A 15360-nucleotide genomic window follows, 5' to 3' on the forward strand; every position below is an offset into this window, starting at 1 on the left:
AGTCAGAAGATAACAAAATATTGCCGTTATACTCCCCAATCTGCCATCCACTAAGACTCCAAAATATTCATGACGAATGCACAAACAAGGGAAGAAGGACTGTCAAGTGGAAAGGAAAGGATAAAAGACAAGAATAAAGATCGCTAGAACATGATAAGATCGCTGTAAACATCACCATCACCCCGAGCACGTTCATAAAACTGCCGCTGCTCATCAACCGTAGACATCGACCTGGGAATTATTCACGATAGCACGCGATTTGCCCTTGGCCATCTGACTTTTCTCATTGATTGCCCTCATCTTGCGAACGGCCCGGCCAAAGTCCAGCTTGGCATATTCCTCTGGCATATGCTCGCCGCTGTAGATGCAAAGCACCCGCATACCAGGCTTGTAGGACAATCCGCTCAAAAGCTTGGGCGTGATCAAGAAGTATTGACCACCTCCGCCGCCACCGACGGGGTTACCGTTCTCATCCGTGGCTCCTCCTTCGTCAGAGTCGCACGCGATATCTACCAAGCGGCCGTGGACCATACGCTCGTTTCGAGGGTCCATACCTTGGTTGATCTCGTCGACGACGCGGAAGGGTGACGCAGACAGTGACTGCAGGGCCATGAGGTAGAAGATCGTGCTGACAGCGCGTTCACCTCCGGATTGACGGTGGGAATCAAGGATTGAGAGCTGTTCGTGTTCGCGGAACTTGACGTGGATTTGAATGGACCACTGGTCGAATTCACTGCCGCCAGGTTCGCCGTTCGGACCAGGTTCGGCTTCCACCTTGTCCAAACTAACCTGTCCAGCACAGCCAATGCGTGCAAACGAGTCTCCGAAAGCATCGCTGATCTTGGAGATGAGTGCATCCAGTCTCGGCTCCCAACAATCCCGAACCTCCTTGATCGCAGCATCATACTCGGCCAATTGATTTCGGTAGTCGCTGAGTTTGTCCTCCAGTCGCTCGATTTGTTTCTCCCGATCCTCGAAGATTTTGATGACGTTGCTGTTTCCTCCGACAAACAGCCGCATCTGGGCTTGTTGGGATTCAATATCGGCATTGAGATTATCGAGGGTGTAATCGGCGTCGTTGACCGTCCTGATGATCTCCTCGCCGTTTGGTCGCTCCTGAGCCGCCTCGAAGGTTTGCTTGGCCTGGCGCAACATTGAGCGACCCCTGGCATGTTTCTCTCTGTATTCTTCACAGAGTTTCCTCACTTCTTGAGCTTTCTGTTCCAGCATCCGTGTACAGTCCGCATGCTTTTCGCGAAGAGTCTTCAGATCCGAGGTGGCTTCCAGGTGCCAGACCTCGATCTTGACGAGCTCCTCATAAGCATGCCGAACCGCCTCAGCAGCGTCCTGAATCTTGCCTTAGCGCCCGTTTGGAGACCACAGATTGACGAAAATCTTACCGCATATTCGATTGCTGCCTCTGCCTTTCGAATAGCAACCCCATCCTGCTCATCTCGATATCTGGCCACGTTTTCTCTCACCGCCGCGAACAGCTCGTGGAGACTGCTGACCTTGGCTTCCTCTTGACCTGCAAGATAGTCAATATACACAAGCCAAACGGGTCAATAGATAGCGATTGGTCATACTGATTTGTTCGGGGATAGCCAGCCACTTTGTGTGCGCACTTTGCCGCGCAGCCTTTTCTTCCTCGATCGTTTCCTGCAATACTGATCAGTAAAAGCGGAAGATGGACGGGTTCCAGAGATCAGAACATACAATTTCTCTGTCAATCTCCTGGTGAGATTTTTCGAGGACTCCCAGCTCTTTTCTGAATGCCTGAATCTGCCGCTCAACTTCTTCTTTTTGTTCTTTCCACGACGCAATATTCTCGCGAAGTGTGTCTTTGATAGACGTGTCAATTGGCTGTGATGTCCAGACTCTAGCAGGCCGAACTCCTTTGATGCTGGTGGAAGAAGCGTTATACTCTGCACGGTAACTAGTCTGATACATCTGAGGCCCGGCAACGAATTGGGTGATTTTCTTTCGGCGAAGGTCGTCAACTTCTGTCTGTTCACCCGTAAAATGATTGAGCCCGATGGGAGTTTGGCTGAAGCGATTTTCCATGCAAAGAGAGGCAATAACTGGATCAGGTCCACTGATAAAGTCCTTTGCCCAGCCGTCAAACCCTAGTTGTCGGAGTTCTTGGTCCGATACTGGGGTTTCTCGATTGTCTCGAAGGGGACTCGTCTTGATAGTGATATCGTGAAGTCGCATTTGACCCATCAGCTGTTGCTGCAAGGTCCGGAAATCTTTCTTGGTTTGGACCGTAAATGCCAAAAAGTCGTTTCTGTTAAGAAGACACTCAATGGCATCGGCATACTTGGGATCTGTGATCGAGCAGGTCACGATAGGAGGACCGATGACGGGTTTCTCGAACTTGTTCTGATTATCTCGAACCCACCGATGAGCTTTGAGTGTCTCCAGAGACAGCTGTTGCAGCCTCATTTCCTGCTGGCCCATCTGGGAGTCCAGATTTTGCATTTGCGTCTGGGCCTCTTCGATCTGGCCAGACAGTTCTTTTGATTTGTCGTGGAATGGTCCTCGTTGCTCCTTGATATCACTTGCTTTTGCCTGAAGCTCACGCTGAGCAAGTCGTTTTTCTCTCTGGTTGCAGATATCAGGTATGAGTACGAATCATTGGCTGTTATGCCCTACCAAAAGAGGGAAACTTACCAGCTGTTCGTTGTAGTGAGAAGCATCGAACTCTACGGCGTCTTCCTCCAATTGACGCTTGTACCTGTTCACTTTCTGCTGCGCCTGGGTCGCCTCAGCTTTGTGCTTTTGAGAAGTTTTCTTCTCGGCCGATATTTTACTGTCCAGGTCATCATTCAAATTTTGCAGATTGGCGACCTGTTTCTCGCAAGCCGTGGCTGTATTGGACAATTGCTGAGCTCGCTGTTTGCGGTGGTTCCGAACCTGATTGATCTGCTCGACATAGCTCTGCTTGGCGGTGACTGCGGCCAGGGCAGGTTCAAGTTCGGTCTTGAGTTGCGCCTCCTCCTTCTCGACCTGAGCTTTTCTCTCTTTGAGCTCCTCAAATTTCTTGCGGTACTCTCTGTACTCCACAAGTGGCCGACAAAACTCCAAAAGTTCCATTGTCTCCTGTGCTACAGCCAGCTGCCGCATGTTCTCCACCTCTGCTCTTTGCTGTTCTTGTCGATCTTTGAGATTTGCCAAAGTCTCATTGTCACCGCGATTCTCAAGTTCAAGTTGCTTTTGCTTTTGACGGAGATCCTTGAGGTTCTTATGCCACTCGGTCATCTCCGGCTCAGCTGCAGCTCTCTGTGTAGAATGGAGAAGCTCAACGGGAGAAAGGGCCGCAAACTCGGCAACTTTGTCCTGAGGAAGAAACTGGCACAGGTTATCCACTTGAATGGCAAATGACTGCACGAGATTCGCGACTTGTTTTGGACTAGCACTCCGTCCGTTGATAGTGAATGAGCTCTTGTTTCCATCGCGTTTGATGGTACGACGTATAATGGGGTTTGAAGTAATCTTCGGCGGACCGGCGAGCTCGATTTCGATGGTGGCTTCTGCGCAGCCGTGTTTGACGAATTCACCAAGGTCCTTTGCTCGTCCAAGATGCTATTGATTCGAAAAGAACATGATCAGTGTTGGCCTTGGAAAACATTCGCGTAGGGTAGGTAGACATACTTGAGGGCCCCAACCGAGACCTAGACAAATTGCGCAGACCAAGGTACTCTTGCCTGTGCCGTTTGGACCAATTACCATGTTCAGTTTCGGACCAGGATGGAATTCAGCGGACGTGTATGTCACGAAATTGGCGACTTTGATTCGAATGATCGCCCCGGGCTTGTAGCCTCCGGGACCGACCCCAAGGTGAGCTGTCGGGCGTTGCGCAGGAGCCTGGTTCGTATCCTGACCCTCAGTTGTATCGCTTTGCCCATTCTCAATCTCCTCACTCTCCTCATCGTCTCGATCGGGTCCTTCATCGGCGGGGCTTAGGCGAGGACGCTTGCTGTTGGAGGCGGGAGTCGCGTTGACAGAATCGGAATCGTCGCTGTCATCGCTATCGTCATCTCGAGGACGACGGCGGGGTATTGCGCTGTGATTTGCGCTAGGAGACGACATTGTGTTGGTGGAATGGAGGGGAGGGGATCTGAGGCGCAAGGCCATGTCCATGATAAAGAAAGTCCCACGCGCGACCGACGCGTCTTTGTGGCGGATCAATACTAAGGCCCGTCTGAGTAGGCGGTGGGCTCGGGGATTTCTTTGTTGCAGCTACGAGACAAGGTTAAGATCGAACCAACCTCTCATATCGCATCAAAAGATGCCCTCACCTCAAAATGTACGCCGTCTGGTCTTGACGGCCGCTGTGACATCGATTACAATTGCCAGTTCGTTATATGGAGCAGGATTGAAGACGACGGAGGAGATTGCGGAGGTAAGTTTGTGGACCGGCTCGTCCGCGGCAGCTGGCATATCCAATGAAAGAACGTGTATAGGCTAGGTTGTCAGGGTGTCTGTCGGATTCTAACATTATTCTTTCATTGCCTGTTTAGACTACACGAAAACGCCAGGAAGCCACCTTCGATGAACAACTTACAGCCCTTCAGAACATGCGCTCCAACCTGACTGCGCGGAAAGGGATACTTGAGAATCAGATCCGGGACTTGGATGCCAAGATGGAAGAAAAGAGGCAGAGAGCCGCATCAGGCAAGGACAAGGAACAACCTGAAGGACGGCGGTGATTCTGGCGATATTCACTTGCCGCTTGAAACAAGCAATCATCACGAACACCGAGGGTGGGAGCCCCCAATTGGCCAATCTAGGTCTTCTGCTTCCACACTGTCATGGCTGGTTCAGGAACATTATTAAATGGCAGTGAGCGTTTCTAAACCTCCGAGTACCCGCAGGCGGACCGCCATGAGCTCAACCAAGATCCTGATCAAAAATACGTCGTTGGGAAGCGACGCATGAGTCCGTCGCCCCATGGAATGAAGGAAGACATTCTGACCAGTCGATTGGCTCTGCGGCACATGAGAGACTATCGAATTGTGTCCTCGACATACATGGCTCATTTCTACACACATTGCGTGGCAAGTTCATCTATAAGGGAGAAGTGCAGACAGCTTGGTTTGATCCAGGCATAACATGAAGCATCATGGAACCAATATGTATATATAGATTTTGCCTGCCTTGTATATAAACGATATTTATGTGCAAAACTCAGTTTCTCTAATGCCAAATGCTGTAAATCACGGTCGTAAGATCATAGAGTAGATACATTCAAAGCTGCATTGGCAGTTTTGCTATCGATCGTAAGATCGCTCTGGACATGGAGCTTAAGCGTCCAGGTTCAGTCTCTCCAAGAGGGCATCCAGCTTCTCCAACAGGATCTGGTAGTTCATCGCGTCCTCGTCAAATTCGTCCTCGACGAGCGCACCGTCCAGTGTCCGAATCTCCCGGGTATACCCCTGCGGTTGCTGGGAACGCGTGTCTGGTGCGGTCGTCTTGGCGATCTTCATTGCCTCAACTCCTTCTGTAATCTTCTCCAAATCTTCAGTCTGTGCGGTGTCCTCGCCATTCGCGGGTTGTGGCTGCTCTTCCATCAACTCGTCAAGACCTGCATCGTCGAACCGCAATCTGAACCGCTCGTTGAGGTAGAAGCGAATATCATCCAGCAACTCAATGGAATCAGTTTCCTGACGCGCCTGAATGCGAGCCGCAGACTCTTTGATTAATTCCGCGAACTCAGGCAAATCAATATGTGCCTCTAGTCTATATGCAAGGAAGCGAGCGGCAAATTCTTCCAGACGTTGGACGCGAGTCAACCAAGCAGCTCGGATAATTGCATAAATGTCGATATCGTCTTCATCTTGAGTACCACGGGTCCTGGCTGCTTCGGCTTGTGAGACACCACTGCCCAAGGTACTGATGACCACAGCTGCCTTGGTCTTCAACTTCTCGATAAAGAGCATGTCAGCGGCGAACAAAACGTCAACGGCAATTTCCAGAGGGAAATCTGCCCGCTCGGTGTATAAGAATGTCAAGATAATCTCTAGAACGTCCGGCGAGCAGTCCACGTCGATAATGTGCAGCTGGTCCTTAACATGCGCTTCTCGGAAAGATGACGTGAACATGGCTTGGAAGAACTCCGATCGGAGGAGCATCGCGCGGTGACAGGGGAACAAGGTAGTTTTCGGAATTTCATCTGAAGCGTCCTCATCCTCGTCTAGCAGCTCATCTGCTCGCAGCAGGACGTCTGCAAAGATTGCATTGTTGCGGCACCACTTGACTTCATCCAGTTTCGAGGTCTCAATAACCACCCTGTTGCCCAGTACATTTTGCCGGAACCACTCTTCTATTTGATCACGGCCCTTGCCAAGTTCCGTGGTTCTGCGTTGCCTTGCGCGTCGTCTATCGCCGCTGTCTAAGAGGCTTTCCATAAGACTTTCAATTTCGAGGTATTGAGAGATCTTATCGATGCCAGTGAAGACTTCGGATTCTGTAAATCCAGTCCCTGGTCCGCTCCGCAGCTCGCGGGGAGCTTCACCCAGGTATAAATATCGGATTGCAGCGGCAAGGCCTCCGGCGGAATCGTAGTCGGGAGCCTCCATGTTGTCGTCTCCGGAGCAGTGGCAAGCTTGGTACGGAAATAAGGAGAGCGGGCGGCTAATATGAATTTGTGGAGGGCGATATCCTGGTCGGCGACGTCGATGGTAATATCAGCCGTGACAGGGGTTTCTCGAGTGAGTAATGAGGCTATGTGCGCAGCAAGGGGCTGGAGTGGGTCCGTTGACTTGGAATAGTCGTACTCGAGGAGGAGGTTGCGTATCCGATCGTTCAAGGCATTGTATAGACATCTACCAGGGTTCGTGATTTAGCTTCGACGTGCTCCAATGGTAGTTTTGAAGACAGAATTACCTTTCTCCTTGAAATGTATCTCGTTCACATAATGCACCTGATTCAAGTAATAGTTGCGCGACTTCGTAGTGTCCGCATAGACTAGCCTGTCCGAGGATATATATCAGTCCCTGATGATGTTGAAGAGATATAGTGGAGAGACTGAAAAGAGAACAGTTGCTTTCCCAGCACTCACCAAGATTAATGGCGTATAATCATATAGATCACGAGCGTTCACATTGACGCCCTCGGTGATTTTCTCCTGGCAGACTTTCAGATCGCCCCTCCGGCAAGCACTGCAAAGTTCACGGAATGGCTCACTCAGGTCTAGCGGGTTGTCGTCCTTGATAGTGCCTTCCTTGATTAGTCTTTTCTCATTGTGCAAGCTGATCTCCAGTTGATCCTTGCGGAGTACAGTCCTCTCTTCCATGTTTCCTTTCGGGCTTGAGTATCACTTTCCACTTCGAAGTGGGAGGAGACTCGATCAGATGCGGGACCAGGTCACTGGCTTATCGATAAGATCATGTGACGTCAGTTAGGGCTACGTAAGAAGTGCCGTTTGTATGTTACAGCGAGTCACCAAGTATGGAGTTACAATCATCAATTACCAAGTTATTGGAAGAGGAGTGTCATGTACATGGGATTATTGTGCCCCTACCAGTGATATGTACATCGATTGTAATATTTTTCAATTGGCCAAGGCAATCAAAGGAGATGGTCCACCGTAGATCGCCCGTTCTGTTCGCCGCGACCGCTTGCCGTTGAGGGGCAAGCGTCATGGCCCCCGTTGCTGTGCAACGTAGCAGCACCCAAACACTGAGGATCGCCGAACCTCTAAACCCCATACCGTCTTCAACTTTTCCCTCCACCATTTCTTCAATTCACCTTACTAACAACACAGGGACCTCCGTCGACTCTCTCCTTCCATGACCTTTTCTCACTTTACCTCCCTTCTCATATCCATTCGACACCTGTGATCCCGACTGTCTTGTACAGTAATCTATAGCCATGGCGATTGCTTTGGCTGAGGCCGACAAGTATGAGATCTTGGAGAAGATCGGTAAGTGGTACAGCATATGGCTTATGTTTTTTATGCAATCTCCTCTAACAGATCATGTATCTTCTAGGCTGTGGCTCCTTCGGTATCATTCGTAAAGTCAAGCGGAAATCCGATGGATACGTGAGTGGTTCCATATTGTCGCGGGCTCCTGGTGTAGGACATACCTGACTGGTTGCAGATACTATGCCGGAAAGAAATCAATTACATCAAGATGTCTCAAAAGGAGCGCGAGCAGCTCACGGCTGAATTCAATATCCTGAGCTCCCTCCGACATCCGAACATTGTCGCCTACTACCACCGCGAACACCTCAAAGCCAGCCAAGATCTATACCTGTACATGGAATACTGCGGCGGTGGAGACTTGAGCATGGTTATCAAGAACCTCAAGAAGGCGAACAAGTTGGCGGAGGAGGAATTCGTCTGGCGCATTTTGTCACAACTGGTCACTGCCTTGTTCCGGTGTCATTACGGAGCGGACCCTGCGGAAGTTGGATCGAACATCCTTGGAGCACCGCCAAAGCCATCTGGTCTGAAGGGAAAGCAGGGGCAGGTCACCATCCTGCACCGTGATCTTAAGCCCGAGAATATCTTCCTCGGGAGCGACAATACTGTGAAGCTTGGCGACTTCGGTCTGTCCAAGCAGATGCAATCCCACGATTTCGCATCCACATATGTCGGCACCCCTTTCTACATGTCCCCCGAGATTTGTGCAGCCGAGAAGTATACTCTCCGATCGGACATTTGGGCTGTCGGATGCATCATGTATGAGCTCTGCGCAAAGGAGCCCCCTTTCAACGCGCGCACCCACATCCAATTGGTGCAGAAGATCCGCGAGGGCAAATACGCACCCCTACCCGACTACTACTCGCCTGAATTGAAAAATGTCATTGGGAGCTGCCTGCGTGTCAATCCTGATAACCGCCCGGATACGGCCGCCTTGATCAACCTCCCTATCATTCGTCTGATGCGAAAGGAGAAGGAAGTAGTGGATCTTGGCAAGACCCTGCGCCGCCGGGAGGAGGTTGCCGTGCAGAAGGTTCGCGAGATGGAACAGAAGGTGGCCAACATGGACAAAGAAAAACAGCAATTTAAGGTTGACATTGAAAATACTGTTCGTCGGGAGTGGGAGGTGAAGGCGCGATTAGAGATTGATCGCCAAGTGCAAGGCGAACTGGACCGACTTCGCAAGCGTTTCGAAGCGGAGGTCCAAGACCGCGTTTCCATCGAGCTAGAGAAGCAGAAGAGACACAGTAACCCTCGGGAGGAGCTCTTCCGTGCCAGTCTTCGCCGCTCTGATTCCAGCTCGCAAGGATCATCTCGGACTAGTGGTCGTGAATCGCGTTCTTCTGGTGTCGTGACCGACGACTCTGATGTTCCGTCCAGCACTGACATCAGTCAGTTATCGCTTGAGTCTCCTACCTCCAACAACAGGAAGCCAAGGAAAGAGACTCGCACTCCATTCTGTCGCTCCAAGACAGTAGTAGAATCGCCTCAGGATGTGCAAATGGCCGAGCCGTCCCCCATGTCCATCGCTTCACTTTCACTTTCACCTCGTCGTACCTCCGCTTCGGGCACGTCCCGCAATATCTTTGCGGAAGCTGAGCGCCAAAAGGCCAAGTGGGAACCCACTCTGGCTTACTCTGACGATGAGGATGATACTCCTGATCTACCATCTCCGACTCGCCCCAAGGTCAAGCCTGATCCCTTCAAGGCGCCTCCTCGACCGCTCCTGCGCCAGAACACTGCTGCTCTCATGCAGAAACTCAGCACTCAACCCCCTCTATTCCCTTCTAATGGATCTCGACTTCCCCAGATGTCTGGCGGTCCATCAGCCTCCCAATCCGACGGCCGTACCAACATGAACGAGGGACGGGCTAAATCTCCTCACCGTCGCCTGTCCAAGATTCCATCCTCTGCCAACCTCGCTGCTGATGCTGGATCTCCTACTCGTAAAAACTCTACCAAGCAGCCCCCCGTCAAGGCCAACAATGCCGGCGGCGACGAGATGTTCAAGGCTGTGATGCAGCGCAACATGGGTGGTCGCACCCTGGTCGAGCTCGCCCAGGCTAGGGCTGGCGGTCGTCCAGTGGACGAATTCAAGCGATGCGCTAGCGACTCTCGCGCCACTCCTCATGCCTCAAGCATGAAATCCTCCGAGCGCGAGCCACCTGCTATCTGGGACCCAGAGCGCGATGAGATGCCCAGCCCTTTCCTCGCCCGTGGCAAGAAGGTTATCCGCAACCTTCGGTGACCTTTCTGATTCTTCTTTCCTTTGTCAATTCCTCGCATCCCATTTTGGAGCGATTTTCCCCTCATCATGGTGTACTGGCGTTGTGGGTTCAATTTGTTTCCCTTGTTGCTACTGACCAACTGTCATTGTGACTTTCCATTCGATTCTTGCGCATACCTCTTTGTTCCATCACGGAGTTTGGCTTGCTATGTTGTGGGTTTGGCAACTTTCTTATGACCCATACAGGCCTCGGTGTTTTTTTTGTGGTGGTGTTGGTGGATTCGCCCCGTCCAGGCTCTTTTCTGTTTGGTGATCACTGGCCCCCCTACCTGACCGACCGACTCTCTTCTACCCTTTCCTTTGTGACGCCGTGATGCCCTTTTCATTAACTTACCTAGAAGAGGAGTTCGTTGTACATTTACTGGTGTTTATCAGACATACGCTGGTGATGGTTTCTCTCTTTCTAGGCTTCAGATTTGAATGCTGATGTTGGTGTTAAATCTATTTTGCCGAACTTAGTTTTCTATTCTTCCAAGGCAAGAAATTAGGTTTCATCGTAGCTGATGCCGCTGGCTGGTATTCCACGACAAGATGGGGTTGATCATTATCTGAGAAATGGTTGGGTCTAGGGGTTCGTTTCCTTCCACTATGAGATGAGGGGGTTCGTACTGGCTAGTTCACCGATGCACCAAATCAGGCTGTCCGATATGTTTCGTTGAGTATGATGACTGTCGATGTAGCCCGAGACTCGAGCAGGCATAGAAGCGACTAGTCGAGGTCAGGCAGGAGCGCCGACACCGCAAGTGAAGCGGCGACAAATTCCGTGGTAGTTCGCGGTGTCGTGGTACTAATCCTTTACCAGAAAGATTGATTCCTGATTTAGGTATTCGACGATCTAGGGGATTTCTCGGCTTGACCAGGTCCCTCAAATGTTGACTATGTGATCACACTGCCACGAAAGCTTTATTCCAAATCTAAGAGGTCTGCAAAAGGATGTTCGCATACCCAAAATTTCTTTGCCTCCCATGATTGTAAGCACAGGGCTCTTGGAGAATCCTCTTCTTTATCAAAAAAGGTTTCCAGTGCAACCTGGATGGTCTGCTTTGGAAGGATGATTCTTTGGGTCCGATCCCGAGTCCGTGGTAGGTTGAATCATATCTATTCCATTGTAGGCAGACCCGGAGGATCGAAGTTGCCTTATGCAGTAGCTATCATTCCTTCTTGGAACAAAGCACCCTTTTCAAGAAGCGACAGTCGGAAAATTCTTTTTCACTCAGACATTCTCGATTCCTCCTCTCCTCTCCATCGTATATTATACACCGATTTGTGGGTCTGCTCTCTATTATTGGTATGTGTTTTCATCTACTGACACCATGGCAGAGATCCATCCTGTCTTGAAGAGTCAACTGTACGAAACTTATAGACATCAGATCATACCAACGCTTGACCCTGTACAAGATGATTGTCACGCTTCCAAGTGTCTCCAAGGGACATGTATTCGGTTCGTTGTATGCATGAAATGCTTCGAGCGTGCATTTTACTGATATTTCTTCTCCAGTCCTCGGCCTTTCAGTCCTCAGTTGCTTCCAAACAACTCAGGTACTGGCAGCGCCAATAAATAGCGATCACAGAAGCCCATCGGGAATTGCCATTCACCCAGGAAACCATTCAATGATCGCACGCGACTCAGATAACAGTAACGGCACTTCCTCGTTGGAAGCGTCGCAACGACCATCTGTTCTCGGGAACATGCCCCCAACCGAGGAGTTCTGTGATACCAACGCGGACTGCGACTATGGCTATCGATGCGATGATAGCGGAATGTGTGAGTTTGGCTGTGATGTCGACACCGATTGCTTCCCCCACAAGCATAGGTGTGCGCAAGGGAGATGTGCGAGAATTTCCCGATCGGAACGTAAAAAAGGCAAAAAGGGTTTGCAATGCTTCGAGTATAATTCTTGGTGCTTCTGGGGAAGCGTCTGTTGCTCTGGATACTGTTGGATGGGCTCATGCGCCCGAGTATCTCGAATTCATTAGTTGATGGATGGGAAAGGTTGCTTGGGTTTGATTTGTGGGAGAAAGATTCCGCTCCCTTTGCTTGTGTTCATATCCTGGATTAAGTTCAATTTTCATGTGGCTGGAGCAATGGGAATATTCTTAGGTTGGCAAGGTTGCTTGCGACACGAAAAGGATAGGGGAGGACTAGCTACTGAGGGAAACAAATGTACGCGATGAATAACGCGTTTGAGTCTTAGTTATGGAATTTGGAATAAACTCTGTCTAAAAGAGGGCAACGAAGTAATGCTTACCAAAAAGTTGAAATAAAGTAATGAGCTATGGATGACCCCATAGACTAGTTGTCATTAAAAACAATATATTTGTCGATCCTGAAGAAATGGAATCATAAAGGCCTTTATTCCCATCACGAAGAAGGCATCAAATTTGGTCTTTAATCTCACTATTTACGCTGACGAAGGGTCGAATTCAATAGCTCTGAAACGCCGATCAAATTGGCCAGTCGCACGGGGAACGCATTACACGGGAGGCTTAACCAAACATAGTAATGATAAGATGCATTGTCTCTCCTCATCCCGACTAGCGTAATGTGGGCATAGTCTGTTGAACGTGTCACATTCGCATCGATCGGGCAATCACGGCCACGACGTAACTTTTGGGACCTGAAGATCATGGGTCCCGTATCTTGAAGCCGCGCTAACCGGTCCTTGTTTGAACTTACTGAAGAGCTTTCCCCTCCTAGGGAATGATAGTCAGACGTACAGGGTTTCGGGAAGGCTGCAGGTCACTTAAGTCGCTCAGAGCGCTGGTGTCCCCAGTCGTAGTCCGTTTGTCTTATGCAGCCTCGATCCTACGTTGAAGAAAGTCCACCTCGGACTCCACAACACGTGGAAAGCTAGAGAATAGGCGTCTTCAACCCCCCTCCTCACGATTGAGTGCCGTAAGTGGCAGAAGCAGCAGGCAAAATTGGCCCGTTTGGCACAAGACCTGCCGATTGAATCGTTGGGAGGCCGAGCAGTTGTGGCTGGAGATCCTGGGAATCCCAGAACTGCACCCAATCTTCTGAAATCGCCAAAATCGGAGATCACCCCGTCTCTGACCGCATCTTCTGATGTGATGGGATACAATCGTCCATCTGCTTTCCAGTTGTCACAAGAGAAGTTGAAGGCAGTTCAACCAAGAGACCCGCAGGAAAATGTGCGCAACTTTTTGAACTTCCAGAGCCTGGACAGATTGCAGACGGTCAATGAACCTGCCAGTCCACCACGAGAGCTTCTATCGTCTCCTGAGTCTGGATCTCCTGACTCCGCTAAAGTCACCCCTACTCTTGCAGAAAATCTGCGACATTTGCCACGACTCCGGATTCCCAGCATGCATAATTCTGACAGCTCGGCTTTTTCTGGAGGCCTGTCGGCCCAAAAAACCGTCACGCCATCGGTGCTATCTCGACGAGGTCAATTCATGTCAAATAATATGACTGCGATTCACGGGAATGAGCAGATACCGCTGCGTGGAACAGGCATGTCCCCTGGTGATTTCTATCGTCTCGATCCATGTTATAGACAAGAAACACCTTTCTCAGATACCGATGCCCCCGTTACCGCATTGCCCATTGGTCCAGTTGCGCGAGAGGAGTCCCAGTCTGTTCCTCCGAACATGCGGTTCGGAAATGAGAGATTTATCATGGCGGACCCCCTGATTCGACCAGAATCTACCAAGACAGAGAACCACCAACGGCGTCCTTCAACCCACAACGTCGCATCATTAGACCATCTCAAAGATAGCCGAGCATTGAGGCCTATTGAAACTCCTGAAGACCTCCAAAGGATGCCTCGAGCACCTAGTTGCCGAAACAAGAGCCATGCTACTTCGGGCCAACGTGAGCACGATGCAGTGACACATTGTGGATGGATGAAAAAGCGGAAGACTACTCGGCTCTTGCGACATGAGTGGCAGGACCATCATTTTACGCTCAAGGGAACTCAGCTAGCAATGCACAATGACGAGGAATCTGCCCATCGTAACTCCAAGGCGTTGGAGTACATAGATGTGGATGACTATGCTGTCGCTTGCTCCTCGCTCGCGTCTAGCTCAAAGTTGACAGCTGCCTTCAAGAAAACAGTCTTGAAGCGTCGAGATAATGCGACAGGGGATTCGGCCTTTGCATTCTCGTTAATTCCAGCGCCTAACAACGGCGGTGGTCTTATTGATCGCAAAACAATGCTTTTGAACAGTGGGAAATCCCACCACTTCGCCGTCAAAACTCGCGATGAACGCATCGAATGGATGCGAGAGGTGATGCTGGCTAAGACCACCAAGCGTGCTCTGCAAGCTGGGGACACAGTCAATATAAATGGGAGCAACATGATTTGATTATTTTACACACTTCGCCAATACCGATCTCTCTTCTGAACTTCTCTTTTCCCCTTCACAGATACCCGTGTTGAATAATCAGAAGCTTGATTGGCTCTCACTTGGCGCATTTTTTGAATTTTATTTGTTTGTCTACGAGTTCCTGGCTTACAGGTCAACCTTTTACGAATTTCCTTGCAGTCATATCTATCCGATTCCCCTTTCATAGTAGATGGATGGTATACTCGGTGCAGGGAACGATGGTTCGCACCATCTTCGTCGGGCATACTGGCTTTGAAACTGAATTGCATCTCATGGTACTCTTCAATCGTCTCTCATGTAAATTATTTTTGTATAGCAATATTGCAATTATTTAGTATCCTACAGTCGAGTGAGTAGTGGATGAGAGCCTGCTGATCTGTGTCCAGGAGGCAAACGTGACTTTCTGCGGTTCAATGTGGAATAGCGTGACGCCTTCTCACCAATTGTTGATCATACGGGCAAGAAAAAAGGTTCAGTATTGTGTCTGGCGGTGTAAGGCCCCCACCCCCTGCACATTGAAATCTCGTCACATCCTGGCGGCTGGAAACTCACTGTGAGTGGATGATTCTAGCACGACTCTAGAGTCTCGGCGCAAGCTCTCTTAAGAATGACCTATAGTCGCCCTGAATCCTGATATTTTCTATCTGAGCTGACCACACATGGATTTTGTTCGTATCGCCTCTGCGCACGCGAGTTCGTGGTCCCAGTCCCCGGAAGATAGAGTTGATATATGTATTAGCTCATGTTTCATCTAGCGCCCTCAGTCCCAACGGCGTTCTGAAAACGTCAATTT

General features: G+C 50.1%; 7 protein-coding genes across 7 annotated transcripts; 4 read left to right on the top strand and 3 right to left on the bottom strand.

The window, feature by feature from the left end:
• Window positions 1–213: 213 nt before the first annotated feature.
• N7458_010114 (DNA repair ATPase SMC5) lies at window positions 214–4092 on the bottom strand (the record flags this gene model as incomplete). Its single annotated transcript, XM_056913496.1, has 6 exons — window positions 214–1347; window positions 1401–1528; window positions 1587–1659; window positions 1717–2604; window positions 2674–3585; window positions 3655–4092. The coding sequence occupies 6 exons, from the start codon at window positions 4090–4092 to the stop codon at window positions 214–216; spliced, it is 3573 nt and encodes a 1190-aa protein (XP_056762345.1).
• Window positions 4093–4291: 199 nt separating this feature from the next.
• Window positions 4292–4712, top strand: N7458_010115 (uncharacterized protein; the record flags this gene model as incomplete). The annotated part of the gene is made up of 2 exons (XM_056913497.1): window positions 4292–4405; window positions 4524–4712. 2 exons carry the CDS (start codon window positions 4292–4294, stop codon window positions 4710–4712), a joined length of 303 nt encoding a protein of 100 aa, XP_056762346.1.
• A 594-nt stretch (window positions 4713–5306) lies between these two features.
• Window positions 5307–6581, bottom strand: N7458_010116 (uncharacterized protein; the record flags this gene model as incomplete). The annotated part of the gene is made up of 1 exon (XM_056913498.1): window positions 5307–6581. The coding sequence occupies one exon, from the start codon at window positions 6579–6581 to the stop codon at window positions 5307–5309; it is 1275 nt and encodes a 424-aa protein (XP_056762347.1).
• Window positions 6582–6991: 410 nt separating this feature from the next.
• N7458_010117 (uncharacterized protein) lies at window positions 6992–7297 on the bottom strand (the record flags this gene model as incomplete). Its single annotated transcript, XM_056913499.1, has 1 exon — window positions 6992–7297. The coding sequence occupies one exon, from the start codon at window positions 7295–7297 to the stop codon at window positions 6992–6994; it is 306 nt and encodes a 101-aa protein (XP_056762348.1).
• Window positions 7298–7875: 578 nt separating this feature from the next.
• nimA (serine/threonine protein kinase nimA) lies at window positions 7876–10178 on the top strand (the record flags this gene model as incomplete). Its single annotated transcript, XM_056913500.1, has 3 exons — window positions 7876–7927; window positions 7995–8047; window positions 8106–10178. 3 exons carry the CDS (start codon window positions 7876–7878, stop codon window positions 10176–10178), a joined length of 2178 nt encoding a protein of 725 aa, XP_056762349.1.
• A 1650-nt stretch (window positions 10179–11828) lies between these two features.
• On the top strand, window positions 11829–12198 carry N7458_010119 (uncharacterized protein; the record flags this gene model as incomplete). The annotated part of the gene is made up of 2 exons (XM_056913501.1): window positions 11829–11982; window positions 12032–12198. 2 exons carry the CDS (start codon window positions 11829–11831, stop codon window positions 12196–12198), a joined length of 321 nt encoding a protein of 106 aa, XP_056762350.1.
• A 1091-nt stretch (window positions 12199–13289) lies between these two features.
• Window positions 13290–14546, top strand: N7458_010120 (uncharacterized protein; the record flags this gene model as incomplete). The annotated part of the gene is made up of 1 exon (XM_056913502.1): window positions 13290–14546. The coding sequence occupies one exon, from the start codon at window positions 13290–13292 to the stop codon at window positions 14544–14546; it is 1257 nt and encodes a 418-aa protein (XP_056762351.1).
• Window positions 14547–15360: the final 814 nt, after the last annotated feature.

Source organism: Penicillium daleae, assembly GCF_028827525.1.
Source record: "Penicillium daleae strain IBT 16125 chromosome Unknown utg000008l_segment0_segment0, whole genome shotgun sequence".
NCBI classification, from domain to species: domain Eukaryota; kingdom Fungi; phylum Ascomycota; class Eurotiomycetes; order Eurotiales; family Aspergillaceae; genus Penicillium; species Penicillium daleae.